A 15,944-nucleotide genomic window follows, 5' to 3' on the forward strand; every position below is an offset into this window, starting at 1 on the left:
TTTTCTATTTTAAATTAACGGCCTTTAAGATCACCACTTAACGAGGCTTTTGCAATCAGCGTAATTTTTTAAAAGGAATATTTCTCATCTCCTTATAACTTAAAGTTTTTGAAGAGTGCGATAGCAGTATCGAATAATTTTTAAATTATTGTAGTTATGACAATGCTTCCTATGGGTCAGGTTTGGATCCATGAGACGGTGTACGGGGGTTAAACAATACCATAGCTCTCGAAGAGCCGAGAAGCTCAATACGAATGTATTGCTAATGTGTGAATACTAAATTTGATTGTTCCTATGATTCATAAATACGCAAAGACATTTTCTATTTGGACATAAAACGTAGCTACAGTTTCATTATCTCAATTTCGCTTTTATAGGCTTTACATAATGTATGCACAGTTCTACAAACTTAATTGTTGCATTTGTACCTAAATGTATTTATCGATATATTGCGATTAGCGTCTGCTTTCCCTCCAAGTATGTCACGTTCTTTGGCCGAGATGGTTTGTAGATAATTAATTTTTAAATAAATATTTTGCCCATTCACACGTTATTTATTTTGTATTTTCTTGGTATATAATATTCGTCAATTGGATACTGTACAATAATGTCAATTTGTCTTTCGTGTTTAAAGAAAACTCATCTGTTTTTGTATTAATGACGAATAAATTAAAATTGTAACAAAAAAAAAGAAAAAAAAATGTAAAAAAAATGTCTTCGATCGTGATTTATTACCATAAATTTTTTGCGATTTATGTTCCATAATATTATTTTCATATTCAAATTTTTTCTTTGGAAAGCTGTTTGGTGCTTATTGTTATGTGATTACACGGATAATGATTGGAAAGACACGTAAATGATTAAGCTTACAAACTTCAAAATATTTCACAGCCTTTGAAATTCAGCGAATAAATATTTTTCCCATTAAATTATGAAGGGAAAGGGGGTGGCGGTGGGACAAAACTTGTTAAGTAATGCTTGTATACAACAATATGTGGATTTTACGAAAAAAAAATCTTGGCTTTGGATAATTTCAGCACTGTAATTTTCACTTTAAGAGAGCAACGATCTTTACTGGAAACTTTATAACATTTTAAAAATTTTATGTATCGTCAAGCGAAAACAGATTTTACTCATTTTACTATAAGCCCTTATTGGTTTTTTTTTTTAATTTATTTTTTTTTTTATTACATCATTCAAATAATGACAAATTAGTAGTAAATTTAATAACGTTGAAAAATTATTCAAGGCTCGTGACTAATAACTGACTTTATAGTAAATAATTGAAAAGAATAATTCATATAATTAAATTTCTCGTTGACGATATTTTCCATTGATTTTGGATATTTAAAATTGTTTGAGTCTCAATTTGTATCTGTCGAAACATTTGTACGATTCTAATAATTGAAAAAGTCCTTTGTCCGCGTATGTCTCGAAAAAAATATTTGACACGCGTTAGTGTCTAGCGTTTAGAACCCGCATAATGTCCATTAGCCTTCCCCTTTTAAAATAACACATAAAGGCAAAACCCGTCGGATTTCTAAATAGCTACGTAATTTCTGTGTATAACAACATTGGAGCTTTTCATAGTCGATCCAACCTTCCGATCACCGGAATTTCAGGCACTGCAAGGAAGCGATGCGATGAATTATGTTTTAAAATCTTCCGCCAACCGTTTCATCGCGTCATTTTTAAATATTTCGCTAATAAAGCAGAATGGCCAAGCTAATCGAATTATTCATTTAATATTGAAATTTGCCCTCGTTGTAGCGATCTTACAAATGTATAATAGCATTTCTTCATTACATCTACAAACATTTTTTTTTCTACTTAAAAAGTGTATAGTTTGAGAAAAATGCTACGAACGTAAAGAATAGATCCAATGCCATTAGTGATTCATCAGAACGTAATAATCAAATTAAAATATTGTTGCTTATCTGTAGCACGGAACTCTTCAGATGAATAGATGCAAATATTCACTTATTATACAAGTTAAAAACACACTTCTCGTCATATACGCACAATGGCTCATTGAAGAAGAAAAAAGAAGAAGAAGAAGAAGAAGAAGAAGAAGGAAAGTAGAAGAAGAAGGAAATAAATACTCCAATAAAGTCTATACGTCTTTGAGTAATTATTACGCAAAGATTCACTTTTCCTTATGTCCAATCGAACAAATGACTTAGATGTTTACACGTCTATAATTCCAGGCGATTAGCAAAATTCAACAGAATTGGATGCGGAGTTCGCTCAACCATTCGCATGTTAGTTTGCAATCCGTAAAGTGAGCATGGATGTGAAATGGCACGTATTTGATTTTTATATGTATTCGGTATAATAATACGTTCGGCTGATAATACAAGATAACTAGCTCCACATAATACTTTCGTTTATTCTTCACGATAAAAGCATATTTATACATTTATTTAAATCAGCATCTTACGTGGCTTCTAATAAACAACGCGGTATTATTTGTTCAAAATAACAATTTTCTTTAGTAAATCGTTGATGAAAATTGTATTTACTTAGGCAGTAGCAATTTTCTCCCTTATACAAAGCTTTATTTTCGCCTTATATATTTCATAATTTATCTTTTCACATTATTTACGTAATCGCAAGGCAAGAATAGACACATTAATCAGTTCCAGTGCCGTTTAAAAATTGGGCTTTTGTCTCCACATCTGCCACGTACGAGCGGCATAAAATGGGGCTGATATAGCTCGTCACCCCAACACGATTGTCCTATTTGCCTTTCGAATCCAATATCCAATACACAATGAGCATTTATACCAATTTTTTCACTATCTCGTCGTATTATATATAGTCGGACGACCGCTGCACTTTATTGCTTTCCAAAGAGGCGCCATTCCGAATTAAAATTTACTCATTACCGGCGATGAGCGATTTTCCTTAAAAATTGATTAAAAAAATTACCTTTTTGTTACTTTTCAATGATAAAATACTTTGTTAATATAATTCGACAATTGGTATATTAATTAACAAAATGTATTTTTAATGGCATAATAAATAACAATATAATTAACAACAATTATCTAGAAACGGGTAATTTGTAAGACAATATTACAAACACCACATAATTATCATCGTCAACGGCATAAAAAGTGTAAGCCATTGTTTTACGAGATCTATTGGCTAAAATTGAATAGATGGTCGTTGCAACGGTTTCTCGTTCGTTCGTATATTTATGCTTTTTGAATATAACGTATTGCCGACGCTTCAGTAATGTAACTCACACGCATAGACGAATAATAAATTTCTATTTAGTCAACTAAATATATCTTTTTTACAGTCTATTAGATAAATGCATGTGTGTTTGCAAAAGACATTGATAAAATGGCAATTAATGAAAAAAGATAAAAAGAAAGAAAAAAAAAAGAATGAAAAAGGAACTTAATTTGCATCTTAATCTGCATAAATTAACATTCGCTATCGTTATTTAAATTCGTTTATTTCCAATATTTTAATAAATTAATAATCTTCAAATGTATTTCGCATATTTCTACGTATCAGTGAAAATATTATGCAAAATAGTATTAATGCTCATACTAAGTAATAAAATATAATTTTAATAATAAAAAATAAATTCTTGCCAAAATGAAAGTAATTTTAATTGAAGAAAATGTTCTTGAAAAGAAAAGTAAATAATAAATTTCACACACACATATATATATATATATATATAACCAATCTTTTTTAATAAACTAATGTTAAATGTTATAACAAATTAGGTAGATAAATAAAATTTAATTTATTAATTAATTAATTGCTTATCGCTTGATAAGAAGTTTTGTAATATAATCAAATATTTCCAAATTACTCGAATATAATTTCATCGTTTAATTCATCGATAATAATTGCATTTAAGAAATTGCTTTAAGTAACCGTTAAGTATATACCAATACAAATGAAACGGTTTAGCAAGAATAGGCAGTTTTCTAGGAACTGAAAAAAATTAAATTCATTCTGCTTGGTATACATGTTCTTTTTCAATACAATTGCAACTATTAAGTTGAAAATTGTGAATTATGTTTTGTTTCTATAACGACACACATCCATATATAAATGAACAAATGTATGTGTGAATACCCATAAGCATTTTTACGTACAAATCGCTATGAAAAAAAAAAAAAAAAACAAAATTCGTTTTGCCCGAACTCGGAGCATAATTTGGAAAAGAGTCACAATAGTTGGTGATAAATTTTTCATATTAATGACTATTTTAATATTCATTAAATTATTCCGTAACTTTATTTTATTAATAATAAATTATTTACGTGTTATTTGAATTTTACTCTGCGCAATAATGCCAATGATTGTTCTCAATTACCTAACACGTAGCCATTCAAAAAATTTGCAGCTATTTACATTTTATAAAGAAATTGTATTCTCTGCGAGATATTTAGCTTATTCGAGCACCGATTTCTTTTGTTTTGAGCATTTAACTTGCAGTAATTTAGATTTAGTATGAATGTCAATGTTTTTAATGCCATTTAATAAATAATTTGTGTTATCTAAAGTAATGCATTATTCTGCTAAAGTTAACGCAATTTTATGACTGAACGTATGTGTTTGCGCTTGAAAAATTGCGTAGTAAATATCGTAAATAATTTTTAAACATTTGAAATCAATGTATTGAGAGAAGATAATTATATTCTAACATAAAAATATTGAAAATCGTTAAAGCCATTTCGAATAATCGAAATAGTAATGAATTTGTCGACATTCATATGTTTTTAAATAAAATAAGATGTATAACGTATAAAGTTACCATTCTACGTTAATTCTTTGACAATCAACCACCATAATTTTGAATAAGGACATATTAATAAGAAAAATTTGAACAAAGATATCATTAATAATAATAATAATATTAATAAATAAATAAATAATTGAATTTATTTTAATTGTATTTTAGCATTACAGAAGCAAACATAGTATAGGATGTAAAAAAATGTTGTGAAGATTTTATTTAAAGCTTTAACATATTTTTATTCGTTCGTAGGGTATAATGATTTATGAAAAATTTGCATTGGACCTAGAAACCAAAAATTATGACATTGGACATATAAAGACAATATAAATTAATAATTGATATTATGTATAACTGGTAATATGAGAGAGAAATTTCTAATCGAGTCTCATTAGTAATGTTTTTAACTGTTGGCGGTTGTGGGGTGGGGGCAAGGGGTCGCCGGCGTGCCATTTCCCCCATCGGATCTTTGTACGCACGTTTCCCCTAAATTTATTTTGTATTAAAATGAGCTACGGTTAAGTGTATGACCGCCACGAGCAGTGGTTTACAGATGCTATAATCGTATCTCAGGACCCGCCCAACATAAGTTTTTTTTTACTTTTCATCTTTGCATATATTATACCTAATTAACACTAAAGTAATGGAGCGATGTTAAAAGTCATAGTTTGTTAGACTTTATTTATTATTCATGGGTAATTTATTTTATTACATTGTAGCAATTGTTAACGCCATTATGCGTGTTATAATATAAGATAAAAAATTTCTATTATTGACTTTATTTGTCGGATAGTAAATATTAGTATAATAATAAATATAAGTATTGGTGAAGGTATGGATGAAGTTATGTACGGATAAAGGAGCGAAGTTCGATATTTCAGTTTTGTAAGTTAAGCACTTAATTAAGATAAACTAGTTACATGAATTAGCAAAATTATCTCACGTATCGCATAAACAATACTGCATAAAAAGAAAGTAAATACTTACCTATGAATATCTTTTTTAATAGATTGTTCATATTATTAAATAATCTTTCTTATTCTTTTCTTAAAGATTTTTTTAATATTTAATTTTCGCAACGAATGCCGATCGTTTATAAGAAGCATAAAAATCTGAAACTACTATCAAAAACAGTTTTGTAGTAAGTTTATTGTTCATATAATTTTTATGCGATGATTCATTAATTGCAATTTATTGCTTTCAATATATCATATTATGTGTTTATTTTAATGTGTTAATTGTACAATCCAATATGCGATTATGCAACTAGAACGGAACCAATTTCATTGGCCCTTAACATTTTTGATTACTTGAATTTTTTTTATAAGAGCTTTATTATATTGTAAATTTAAATAGTTTTTTTTTTCTTTTTTTTTTTTTTTATTTATTAATTTTTAATTGAAACAAATTAGCAAAAATATTGTCTAGACTTGGATCATCATTTAAAGCTCCTCAATATTTTGTAGATGACTGTAACTTCTTAATATGATATGTAATCTATAATTATGTTACCATTGTAAAATTTTGTAGAGATAGAACATAAATTTTTCCTGCGGATATCGTTAGTGGCTTTTGAGATCGCAAAATCATCAATGATATGCTACGAATCGATGATAAATTGACAGACGTCCAAGGAGATTGATAGGTAGCATATCCAACCTGTAAACTCTACATGCACATTCTTTAAGTAAACCTAATATTCCAGATAGAAATGCACGTTTAATACAGGCTCGTACCTCTGATATTAGTACATCGCCCGATTGGCAATATAATAAAATTTGTAATAGGGCGAGTCCCATAAACATTATGTAAATTAAACTTTCGTAACCACCATCTTCCAATGCCTGAAATTATCGAAACAAAGCATCTAATTTAAGAAAACGAAATATAAACTGAATCCTCACTATTATTAGTTTTAATCCGATGACGCAGATGATTACGCAGCTGATTAACAGCTGCTGCAAGCTCGAACCATTGAATATCACCTGAAGCATCTGCGAAATCCTTATTCAATTGGAATTATATTCAAAAGTTATATCGAGCAATATTATAGAGATGTATTATAATGTTCAACGATGTTCATATTGGTGTAGATAAAAAATATTCAAAATAACGTATACCTAATGTATTTTTGATGCTTTTTAATTAAGTTGTTGATTACATTGGCTGAGTTGCATCCCGCTGATACGAGTTCAGCCAAGTCGTGTTGAAGAATTTGGAGTTGAGCGCTATGATGATAAAGGCTAACTAGGAAAATACTGTCCATGGCAAAATTGGTTGTACCGACTACGGTTCCGCTCATTACCTACGTATAAATTAAGATGCATTTACCATTGCCGTATTTATAGAGCTTGTGAATAAATCATTTCCGACGTTTCAACGTTAGCAAAGTTATATTTCACACACACGCACACATTTCGCAGGTATATTTCACATATTTGCCTTGACGACTAAATCAGAGCTTAAAAGATGCCTGTTACGACGATCTTATTAAGGTTTCGGAATATTTATACGCCAATATCGAACAAAAATATTATTGCTTTATATCTTCTTCGAAACGAATATGCTTATATTTATTAAGTTTTCGTACGCTAATAAATACGTATTGCGACTTATTTAGATGCGTTCCTTCTTTTGACGATCGGCCGAATAGGAATTATTATGCATACCTGTGAAACGTAACAAATCCCGTAATTTAAATTGGAGAATCTGTCGAAATGGTACCACCCGAAGAAAGGATACTTCCTTATTCGCAAGTCGCCTGGCTGCATTCCAACAAATGGGGAAATGAAGTATAATAATGCTGTAACGTACATTATAAAAGCGTATTGTTTTGTATAATTGAAGGCACTGGACGCCATTTTTAAAAGTATCTCTCGGTGTTTTTCTTTAGCGGGATTTGACGTATCCATTGTCTCATTCCAATCTGACTTTAATGACATTAGGACATCCTTCGCAGCCAATATTAAAACAAAATAAATCAATATTATATCAATAAGAGTTCAGATTGCAAACTCTTATTCTAAATTTGATTTAACATGGATTATAATATATTTTTTTTCCATTCTGTTGGCAAATTTGACACCTTTAAAAATGTAGCATCAAAGTCTTTTTTGATCAAAAAGAAAATTGCACATAATTAATTTCTTTTCATTCTTTTAATTGCCGTATAATAATAATCAATAAATTTTTATATATATGTTTAATAATCAAATAAAAAAAATCAATAAATAATTGTGAATTAATGTTCTTTTCATTTATCGGAAAATAATAGGAAAGAAATAGGGTTTGTTGACTAGAGTCGCATAAACGTTATTTAAATTGAATATGTAAGTTATTGCGTAAAATTAACTAATATTTTTAATGTTTAAAAATATAGACATTGTAATTATGCGTAATAAAAGGATTTTTACTCTACAAAGTTTTTAAATTTTGATCGAATTTTCAGTTTGTATTCAATTAAAATTTTTCAAGTATGTCGTCATAATATTATATAGTTGACAAATAAAAAAGCATATTTTTTTATAATGAAGCCATGCATGCTTTACTTTATAATGTACTGAAATGTTTCGTGCATTTTATATTTATCGACAGTTAAAAATGTTAAAAAAGATATATTAGAATATGACTAACACCACTTTTTCTCCAATCAAGTTTGAATAAAAAAAGTAATTAAATAAACACACACATATGTATGTATATATATATATATATATATATATATATATATATATATATATTTCAGTGGAGAAAATAATGATAAGGATAATAATAACTATACTCGTTTATTCATTAAAAAGTGGTATTTCAAAAATATTTCAAAAACAAAATCCAGATGAATATTGATAAAACCGACAAGATTTTATGATTTTTAAGTAAAGTGTTAAAGTTAATGTAGAAATTGATGACCATTACCCCATTAGTCCTATCAAATTTAATAGTAAAAGAATTCTATAAAACGTCATTGTTAATAACATAAAACGGGCGTTAGTCGTCAAATTTTTATTCGGTTATTCAGAGGTAGAACTAACAGGGATTGTCAAGCTAATGACAAACCGAGCTTAATATTGAAAGAGTCAATTTTCATTTAGTTATTCGAATAATACTGGTGCATTAATGAAAAAAGCATGCAACAATCGCTTAATAAAATGCCTTACATTAAAAACATTAGCCGTGAGAATGCAGCACAATAGTTTGAGAATTGCGGTTATTGTGAATACATTAAGGACGACGGTCTCGGCGTTGGCATTTATGTTGCCCCAGAAGATATAGAGATCCAGCCACTGAGGAATAATTAGCAGTAGCATTAAGACGAAGAGGAAAGTTATGTGGAGCCGATGCAGGATCTTGGCAACTCCATGATCGAATCTGTTGTCGATCGTCCACATGCCTAAAAAAGTCAGTGCCCATCGATTAAGGAAGATGTAGTCGTCGAAATTCGTCGACGCGCCAAACTTCTGCATCTTTAATGTTGCGGAGCGTCTGTTCGAACGACGAGTTCGATCGCGAATGCTCCGGTCTTCAAAGAATCTTGGATTCTCTTTGTGCAAGGTATCTATTAAAGATAGAAAGTAGGCGGTGCTCTCTTGTCTTGAGGACGCTAGAGCTCAAGTACGGGAAATTGCTACCTTAGAGTAGGCGGCTTTGCAAGTAGCAATTAATATCGAGCACTGCGCGTAATTAATAGTGGAACGGATAACGGGGGTATCCGGGTAGGCGAGCGGTCGATGGAGCCGCGGGTTATTTCGAAAGCTGTTGGCGACATCGCCGGCAGGGGCGTTCGCCGCACCGTTGAGGTTATGTCTCACAATGGGAGGCTCGCGACTCGCGGGGTCCGACGCTTCCATTGGCCACGGACGTATCCGTGAAGAGCCGGTCATCCCTCGCGGTCGAGAAGGACGCCGGTAGTCGTGCCTCCACGGCACTTCCGCTCGGGCGACAAATGGCCAGGGCCGTTCCGAACCCTTACATGAAAAGCCTCTAGGTCGACCGCCAAGGCGTCATCGAGATACATCAAGAATCGAGGCTCGCGGATTTGTCGCCATTTTGCCATTAACATTGTATAGGGCGCGCGCGCTGCCAAGAGCAAGCGAGCGTGAGCGAGAGAACGTGTGAGAGAGAGAGAGAGAGAGAGAGAGAGAGAGAGAGAGAGAGAGAGAGAGAGAGAGAGAGAGAGAGAGAGAGAGAGAGAGAGAGAGAGAGAGAGAGAGAGAGAGAGAGAGAGAGAGAGAGAGAGAGAGAGAGAGAGAGAGAGAGAGAGAGAGAGATTGATAGAGAGATAGAGAGAACGTAAGAGTGTGTGTGTGAGAGAGAGAGAGAGAGAGAGAGAGAGAAAGCGTGAAAGATAGTAAGAGCGAGCGAGTGAGAGGGTGGGAGAGCGAGCGAGAGAGGGAAGGAGCGGCAAAGACTGGAGGAGTGAAGTTAGCGGTAGAGAGCGGCTGGCGCGCCATAGAGAGAAGTTCGGCTTCCCGAGGTCTAGTCGCGCGCTCGACGATAAGCTCGTACGAGCCACGCATAAATAAATACGGACGCGAACGCGGAGTGGTGCGCGGCCGTTGCGGCACTCGACATCATTCCATCCTCCATCTAAACGCGCTGAGAGAGCGACGCCACACGAAAGTAGCGATACGGGAGGGAGGGAGTGACGGTTGCAGGAGAGTGTCGAGCAGGAGCAACAGCGGCAACAGTAGCGGCAAGCCGAAGGTTGCAAAAGTAGCAGCGGGGCCCTCGGAGCGGTTCGTACCGCCCTCGTCGTCGTCGCCGCTGCCACCGCTGCCGTTGCCACTGCAGCCACCACCACCGCCGCCGCTGTCTTCGTCGTCGTCCTCGTCCTCGTCGTCGTCGTCGTCACCGCTGCTGCCGCAACCGTCGTCGTCGCCGTCGCAACCGTCGTCGTCGCCGTCGCCGTCGTCGTCGTCGTCGTCGTCGTCGTCGCCGTCGCCGTCGTCGTCGTCAACAACGTCACGTCAACATCAACGTCAACACTAACAGCAACACCGACACCGAACCAACACCAACACCAAAACAGCATCAACATCAACATCAACGTCAAGCTTAACATCCCGATCTCGGCGCCCGCCCGCACGGTGTGGCACCTGTTTACCTCCCTCTCCCAGAGTCCGCATCACACAGGGAATGATTATCAAGTAGATAGTGCACGAGCGACAATAATCCGGCAACAACCAGCATCCCAAGGGACATCTATAAAAGTGTGTATCGAGGAAGAAAGCTGACACGCGACGACTGTGTTTGTGAGAGTGCGGGAAGAGGAAGTAGCGGTAGCTTGGCGGTAGCAGGGAGGAGGCGGTGAAGAGGATCCGCAACAAGGAGACCAGCACTCCTTCAATTCCTGACAGGTCAGTGCTTCTTTGCTGTTGATGAGTTTGTTTCTGTGCGACGAAGGCGTTCGTGTGTGCACTGGACAGCGTAGGAGACCCGCCTGTCTTGCTGTCGTGAGTGGCACGGCTGGGGAGTGACGGCGGAGACAGGGGAGTTAGGATAAGGAAGAGGTGGGGAATGGGCGAGGAGGGGGCGGTAGGAGATGCGTTTCGCGATGCGTGCTCACGATGATCTTTAGATATGGCGGGAGCGAACCGATCGCTAATGCCGCCGTTGTACCGTGAGTTCGATCACTCCACTACGATCCTTTCGTTCGTGTTTATTAATGTACCGGGAGTGCAGTGAACTCCTGCTGGGCGGATTGTTAGGCCGTGCGTTTCGTTCGACCGAATGCGCTGACCCCTCCTTCCCCCGTTCAAAAACGTTGCCGCGCCTTTTACCCCTCGTCGCCCTCGTGCTCCATCACCATCTCGTTGGCTCTCTCTCTCTCTATCTCTCTCTCTATGTATGTATATATATATATATATATATATATCCTTTACCTCTCCTTCTCTCCTCCTTTCTCTCATTCTCTCGAACCAACGTTTCCAAAGCCAAGTTCATGGCTGGCCTTCGATGCGGCGAAGGACTCTGCCGTCCCTCTCTCTCGTTCTCTCGTTCTCTCGCTCATTCTCTTGGCTTTCGTGCTTTCTAGAATTCCTTGGGTTTTGGCTGGTGCGCGCGCGCGCGCGCATCCGGGGAACCCTTGTGCAAGCGACGCGCGCACTCCCAGCCCGCGAAAACTTTCCGTGGCTCTTGACCCTTTTTCGGACGGTCGCTGGAGAAGAAGAAAGACGAAGACGAAATGCGGTGGCGTTGATCGATTGCGCGTGCGGAGAACAAAAGCGGATCGAGGAGATATTTATAGGGTAGAGGAACTGCCACGCGCAATTTCGTTACCGCGTATGCGTTATCACGGGACGGTCCTTCTTCCCCCCCCCCCAATCCACCACCCCCTCATCCGATTGCCCCGTATCTTTCACTCTTGGGGACATTGTACACCTTTTGACGACGATTGATTTAAAAAAGATACGAGGAGCGCGAAGCCATGGCCCGGCTTGGAATGGCAATGGAGTGTTGTCAATCGGCGTAGGCATTCAGCGACTTTTACGAATGGGTCGCACGCTCCGAGGATTCCCCATGCAAAGTAAATATAAACATCGGGCCCTCTACGCCGAAAGTTCCTCGTCGATCGCATAATAACCGAAGAATTCGACCGGAAGCGGTTGCTTTCTCTGGTTGAAAGCGGACAGCGATTATCGGCGGTGGAGCTGATTTCGCAATGGATTGCGCACTACCGGAGTCCCGACCGCATGGAAAACGCGATATAAAATCAGCAGTAAGGATAAGTGAAAGGGTCTCGATTACGGGGTCCCCTCGCGTTACACATGCGCCATCGCCGTGGACGGAAGTGAGAGAGATGATGCCTAAAGGTGGGGCAGATAAATGAATAGTATTCCAGAAGCGTCCCTCTCTACGCCAAATGCTCCTCTCCACTTTTCGTTATTTTCTACCGTGCGTGCGTGCGTGCGGGCGCGCGCGCATCTGGCTTTTTGTGTGCGTGCGTGCGTGTGTGTGTGTGCGGGCGCGCGCGCTCCTGTGTCCGTATACACGCTCGATCGAGTGATTTACGAGCGCGTGGCTCGGCGAGCGAGCTGAAAAGTTGATTCTTTGTGAACTTTTAAACTGATCCAATCGTATTTAAAACTTTTTTCGCCTTTCATCCAATCGTGTTTATAACTGTCTTTCAAATACTTTACCAAGAGTGCAACTTTTATTGGTTTTGCGTATACGAATTTCTTCAAACTCGATAATCGAAAGTTCCAAACTTCTTCGAGCCCTCGCCGCCCTCGTTTTTTCCTTCCTTTTGCAACCTACGCCAATTCTAATTTTATATTTTGATTGGTTTCTCCTTAATCCATCGATATATTTGGATTATTCGACATAATGGATAACTAGGGTGGATAGGTGGTTGGCTGTGTTATATTTTGAGAGAGAGAGAGAGAGAGAGGGAGAGAGCATATTTTGTTTAATTATGCTTATTTCTTGAATAGTATATCGAATTGTCAAAGAAAAGAAAAGAAGCAACAATAACGAAAAACAAATAAAATAAATAAATAAATCAATTGTATGCAACTTTAAAACTGATTCTTTAAAAATGAACGCTTTATCCTTGACTTCAAATATATTCACAGTGTTAGATAAGTTAGTGATTTGAGAAAACTTTGAAACACTTTTCAAGAGGATAAGATGTTCACGGCAACTTGAGGGATACGAATGACACTGGAGAATTGTGTAAGGCTGTTATGTATGACGTAGGACATTAGCTTTATCTAGTAATTGCAGAAAAGTTCTACGTACGCAGTTTATGAGTCTTGGTTGTACGGAATCAATCAAATCAACAAATACATGGAAACTTTCACTTGACATAGTTTTTCGATTCTCGTAGGACGTTTTGACTCTCATCGACATTTCTTCCTGCTTGAAGTAACGAAAAAATATTTAATTGTTCTCGTTGGGATAAGCATTATTGGAATAACTTTCGACAGATGTTGTCAGTTGATTATGTCAGCCTGAGGCCTATTGCCATCTCACCTTTAAAGTTCACTATTATTATTACAAATCAGCACATTAAGGAAAAAAGCTGCGTGTCTCTATACCTACGACTGTACATAAAAATATTTTTTTTAAAACTTATTGAGTGTCGCTCACTACTTTGTGTATGCTTCAATTGTAAATAATCTGAATAAGAATATGCTCATTTGAATAATACAAAAATAGATGCAATAAATGTTGTAATAACGTAGAAAAAAATTTTTTTGTCTCGGCTTAGCGTAAAATGCTTCGATGATGCAAACTTTAAATTTAGTTAATTGATATTGTTTATAGGTATTCATTGTTTACATATCCAAATATAAATTTACATAATGGCGTGCGCGCGCGTAATAACGAATCCTTTTACGTTTTGATAAAACACGATGTCCTATAGAATTGATTATATATAGGACAAGGACAGCGAACCAAGTGTCCGGCAGGCGTTACCCGTGCTTACGTATTTATTAGTTCTAAGTGACCAAGAGAGTCGCTGCCAATGACGTATTCTCTTAGACGCTTTAAGAATAAATAAATAAATAAATAATCCTATTAATTAAAAATGTAATGGAAAAACAAAAACAAGGACACAATTAGTTTATAATTCTCTGTATTATATTTATCTGTTAAAAGATCTCAGATTCGTATTATATTTTAGTTTCATATTATTTGATGAATTTGTCGGATTACAGTGTTAATATATCACACTGTGTAGATTTGAAAATGTAAAACTAGAATTATTGGAAGTGTTTTAAAAAACAAAGTTAACATAAAACTTGACATTATCAATATGGTAAATGGATACGTACGCCCACAAATAATATTAATTTTTCGTAAATGGTAAAATTAGACGGAGCGCGTAGTTGTAATTGAAATAACGTCTGAATTGGACAAGATCATAGTAATTCCTTATTGAAATTATCCTAAGCGGTTACTCAACGTTTCATCAACATCATTATTTAGCATTTCTCTTGCTCTCTCTCTCTCTCTCTCTCTCTCTCTCTCTCTCTCTCTCGATGTCTCACTCCCTTACCCACAATGTTTCATATGTCCGAGGTAATTAATTATTCAAAATTTAATGCACCATTCTCACACTGTTTGAAATTAGCGAACTAGTGCGAGCGCGCAATCTAAGCTTTATCGTTAAAAAAAAAAAAAAAAAAAAAAAAAAAAAAAAAAAGAGGGAGTATCGCACAATATACGTTTTGAGGCACGGAATTCACATTAGAAGGCGTTTAAAAGCGAGCGAATGGTCAACTGATTTGAAATTTGCTGCGCCATACGAGCCCGGCAAAATCGAGTTATTAAAGCAAAGTGGTAATTACTCATAACGCCGAAGTTGGCTGGCTTTTAAAAAATATACCCGCGCGCACCTAAATGAGCACGGCTTCACTCGTGTAAGCGCAAAACATTATTTTTGAATACGAATAAATGCAAGTGGTGAGAGAGAGAGAGAGAGAGAGAGAGAGAGAGAGAGAGAGAGAGAGAGAGAGAGAGAGAGAGAGTTGGTCCGCAAGAGGATTAGTAGCGCGACTGTTGGAGGAGGACGTGTAAATTGAGCTGCTCGTGTTTGTAGTGTATACGAGGAAAAGGCAATATTTGCGATAAAAATTATGCTCGGTCGTAAAAGTTTTCTCGCCCGGTGGTGCGCACCCGTCGAAACCTAGCCGGTCGAGGTGTTGAGTGGCAGGTAAGCCGAAAGGGAAGAAGCGGGATGCTTCAACTACTCTCGGGACGTCGCGGTGCGCTCGACGTCCGCCCGCAATCACAGCCTCAACTTAACTTAATGAAGCCAACTACACGTGTCGTCGTACGGGGGCCAGCGGTTTAATCATGGCGCGTGCGCACGTGTATCGCAACCGGGTTATCTAGCCGCGGGCTCTGGGGAGGGGAGGGAGCGACGACGACGTCTAGCGTAGGTTACCACCTACCCGGCGGCATGGTTTTGTGAAATATCGGGAGGGCAAAGCGGCGTCGACGGCGTCGACAGCATTTAAACGGTCGGCACGCTACCGCTCATTGTTTACGTAATGGGCGCGAAAAGGCCGCCGGTACGGTAGTGCGAGCCGGCTTTTGACCCGCAGTCGGTGGTTCTGGTGTCTCGGATGTCGAGGATTGATGCCACTAATATTCCCACCGTTGTTCAAGGTCCGCATGCAGGATTGAGAAAAATTTCGCGCTCCCGTCATCATCTACGAGTCGCCGA

At 36.9% G+C, this 15,944-nt stretch overlaps 1 protein-coding gene across 2 annotated transcripts; it reads right to left on the minus strand.

Annotated features, from left to right (window-relative positions):
• Nucleotides 1-6,201: 6,201 nt before the first annotated feature.
• LOC105367947 (odorant receptor 13a-like) lies at nucleotides 6,202-9,871 on the minus strand. 2 transcript variants are annotated; one of them, XM_011506823.1, is made up of 6 exons: nucleotides 8,926-9,871; nucleotides 7,438-7,533; nucleotides 6,889-7,073; nucleotides 6,673-6,772; nucleotides 6,505-6,612; nucleotides 6,202-6,436 (listed from the first exon to the last, which is right to left on the minus strand). In XM_011506823.1, the coding sequence occupies exons 1-6, from the start codon at nucleotides 9,229-9,231 to the stop codon at nucleotides 6,272-6,274; spliced, it is 960 nt and encodes a 319-aa protein (XP_011505125.1). In that variant the 5' UTR covers nucleotides 9,232-9,871; the 3' UTR covers nucleotides 6,202-6,271. The 2 variants fall into 2 exon arrangements, with proteins under 2 accessions (XP_011505125.1, XP_011505117.1); XM_011506815.1 differs by having other exon boundaries at nucleotides 7,438-7,719.
• Between the last annotated feature and the right edge of the window lie 6,073 nt (nucleotides 9,872-15,944).

This window comes from Ceratosolen solmsi, unplaced genomic scaffold, assembly GCF_000503995.2.
Source record: "Ceratosolen solmsi marchali unplaced genomic scaffold, CerSol_1.0 scaffold10, whole genome shotgun sequence".
Lineage (NCBI taxonomy): Eukaryota > Metazoa > Arthropoda > Insecta > Hymenoptera > Agaonidae > Ceratosolen > Ceratosolen solmsi.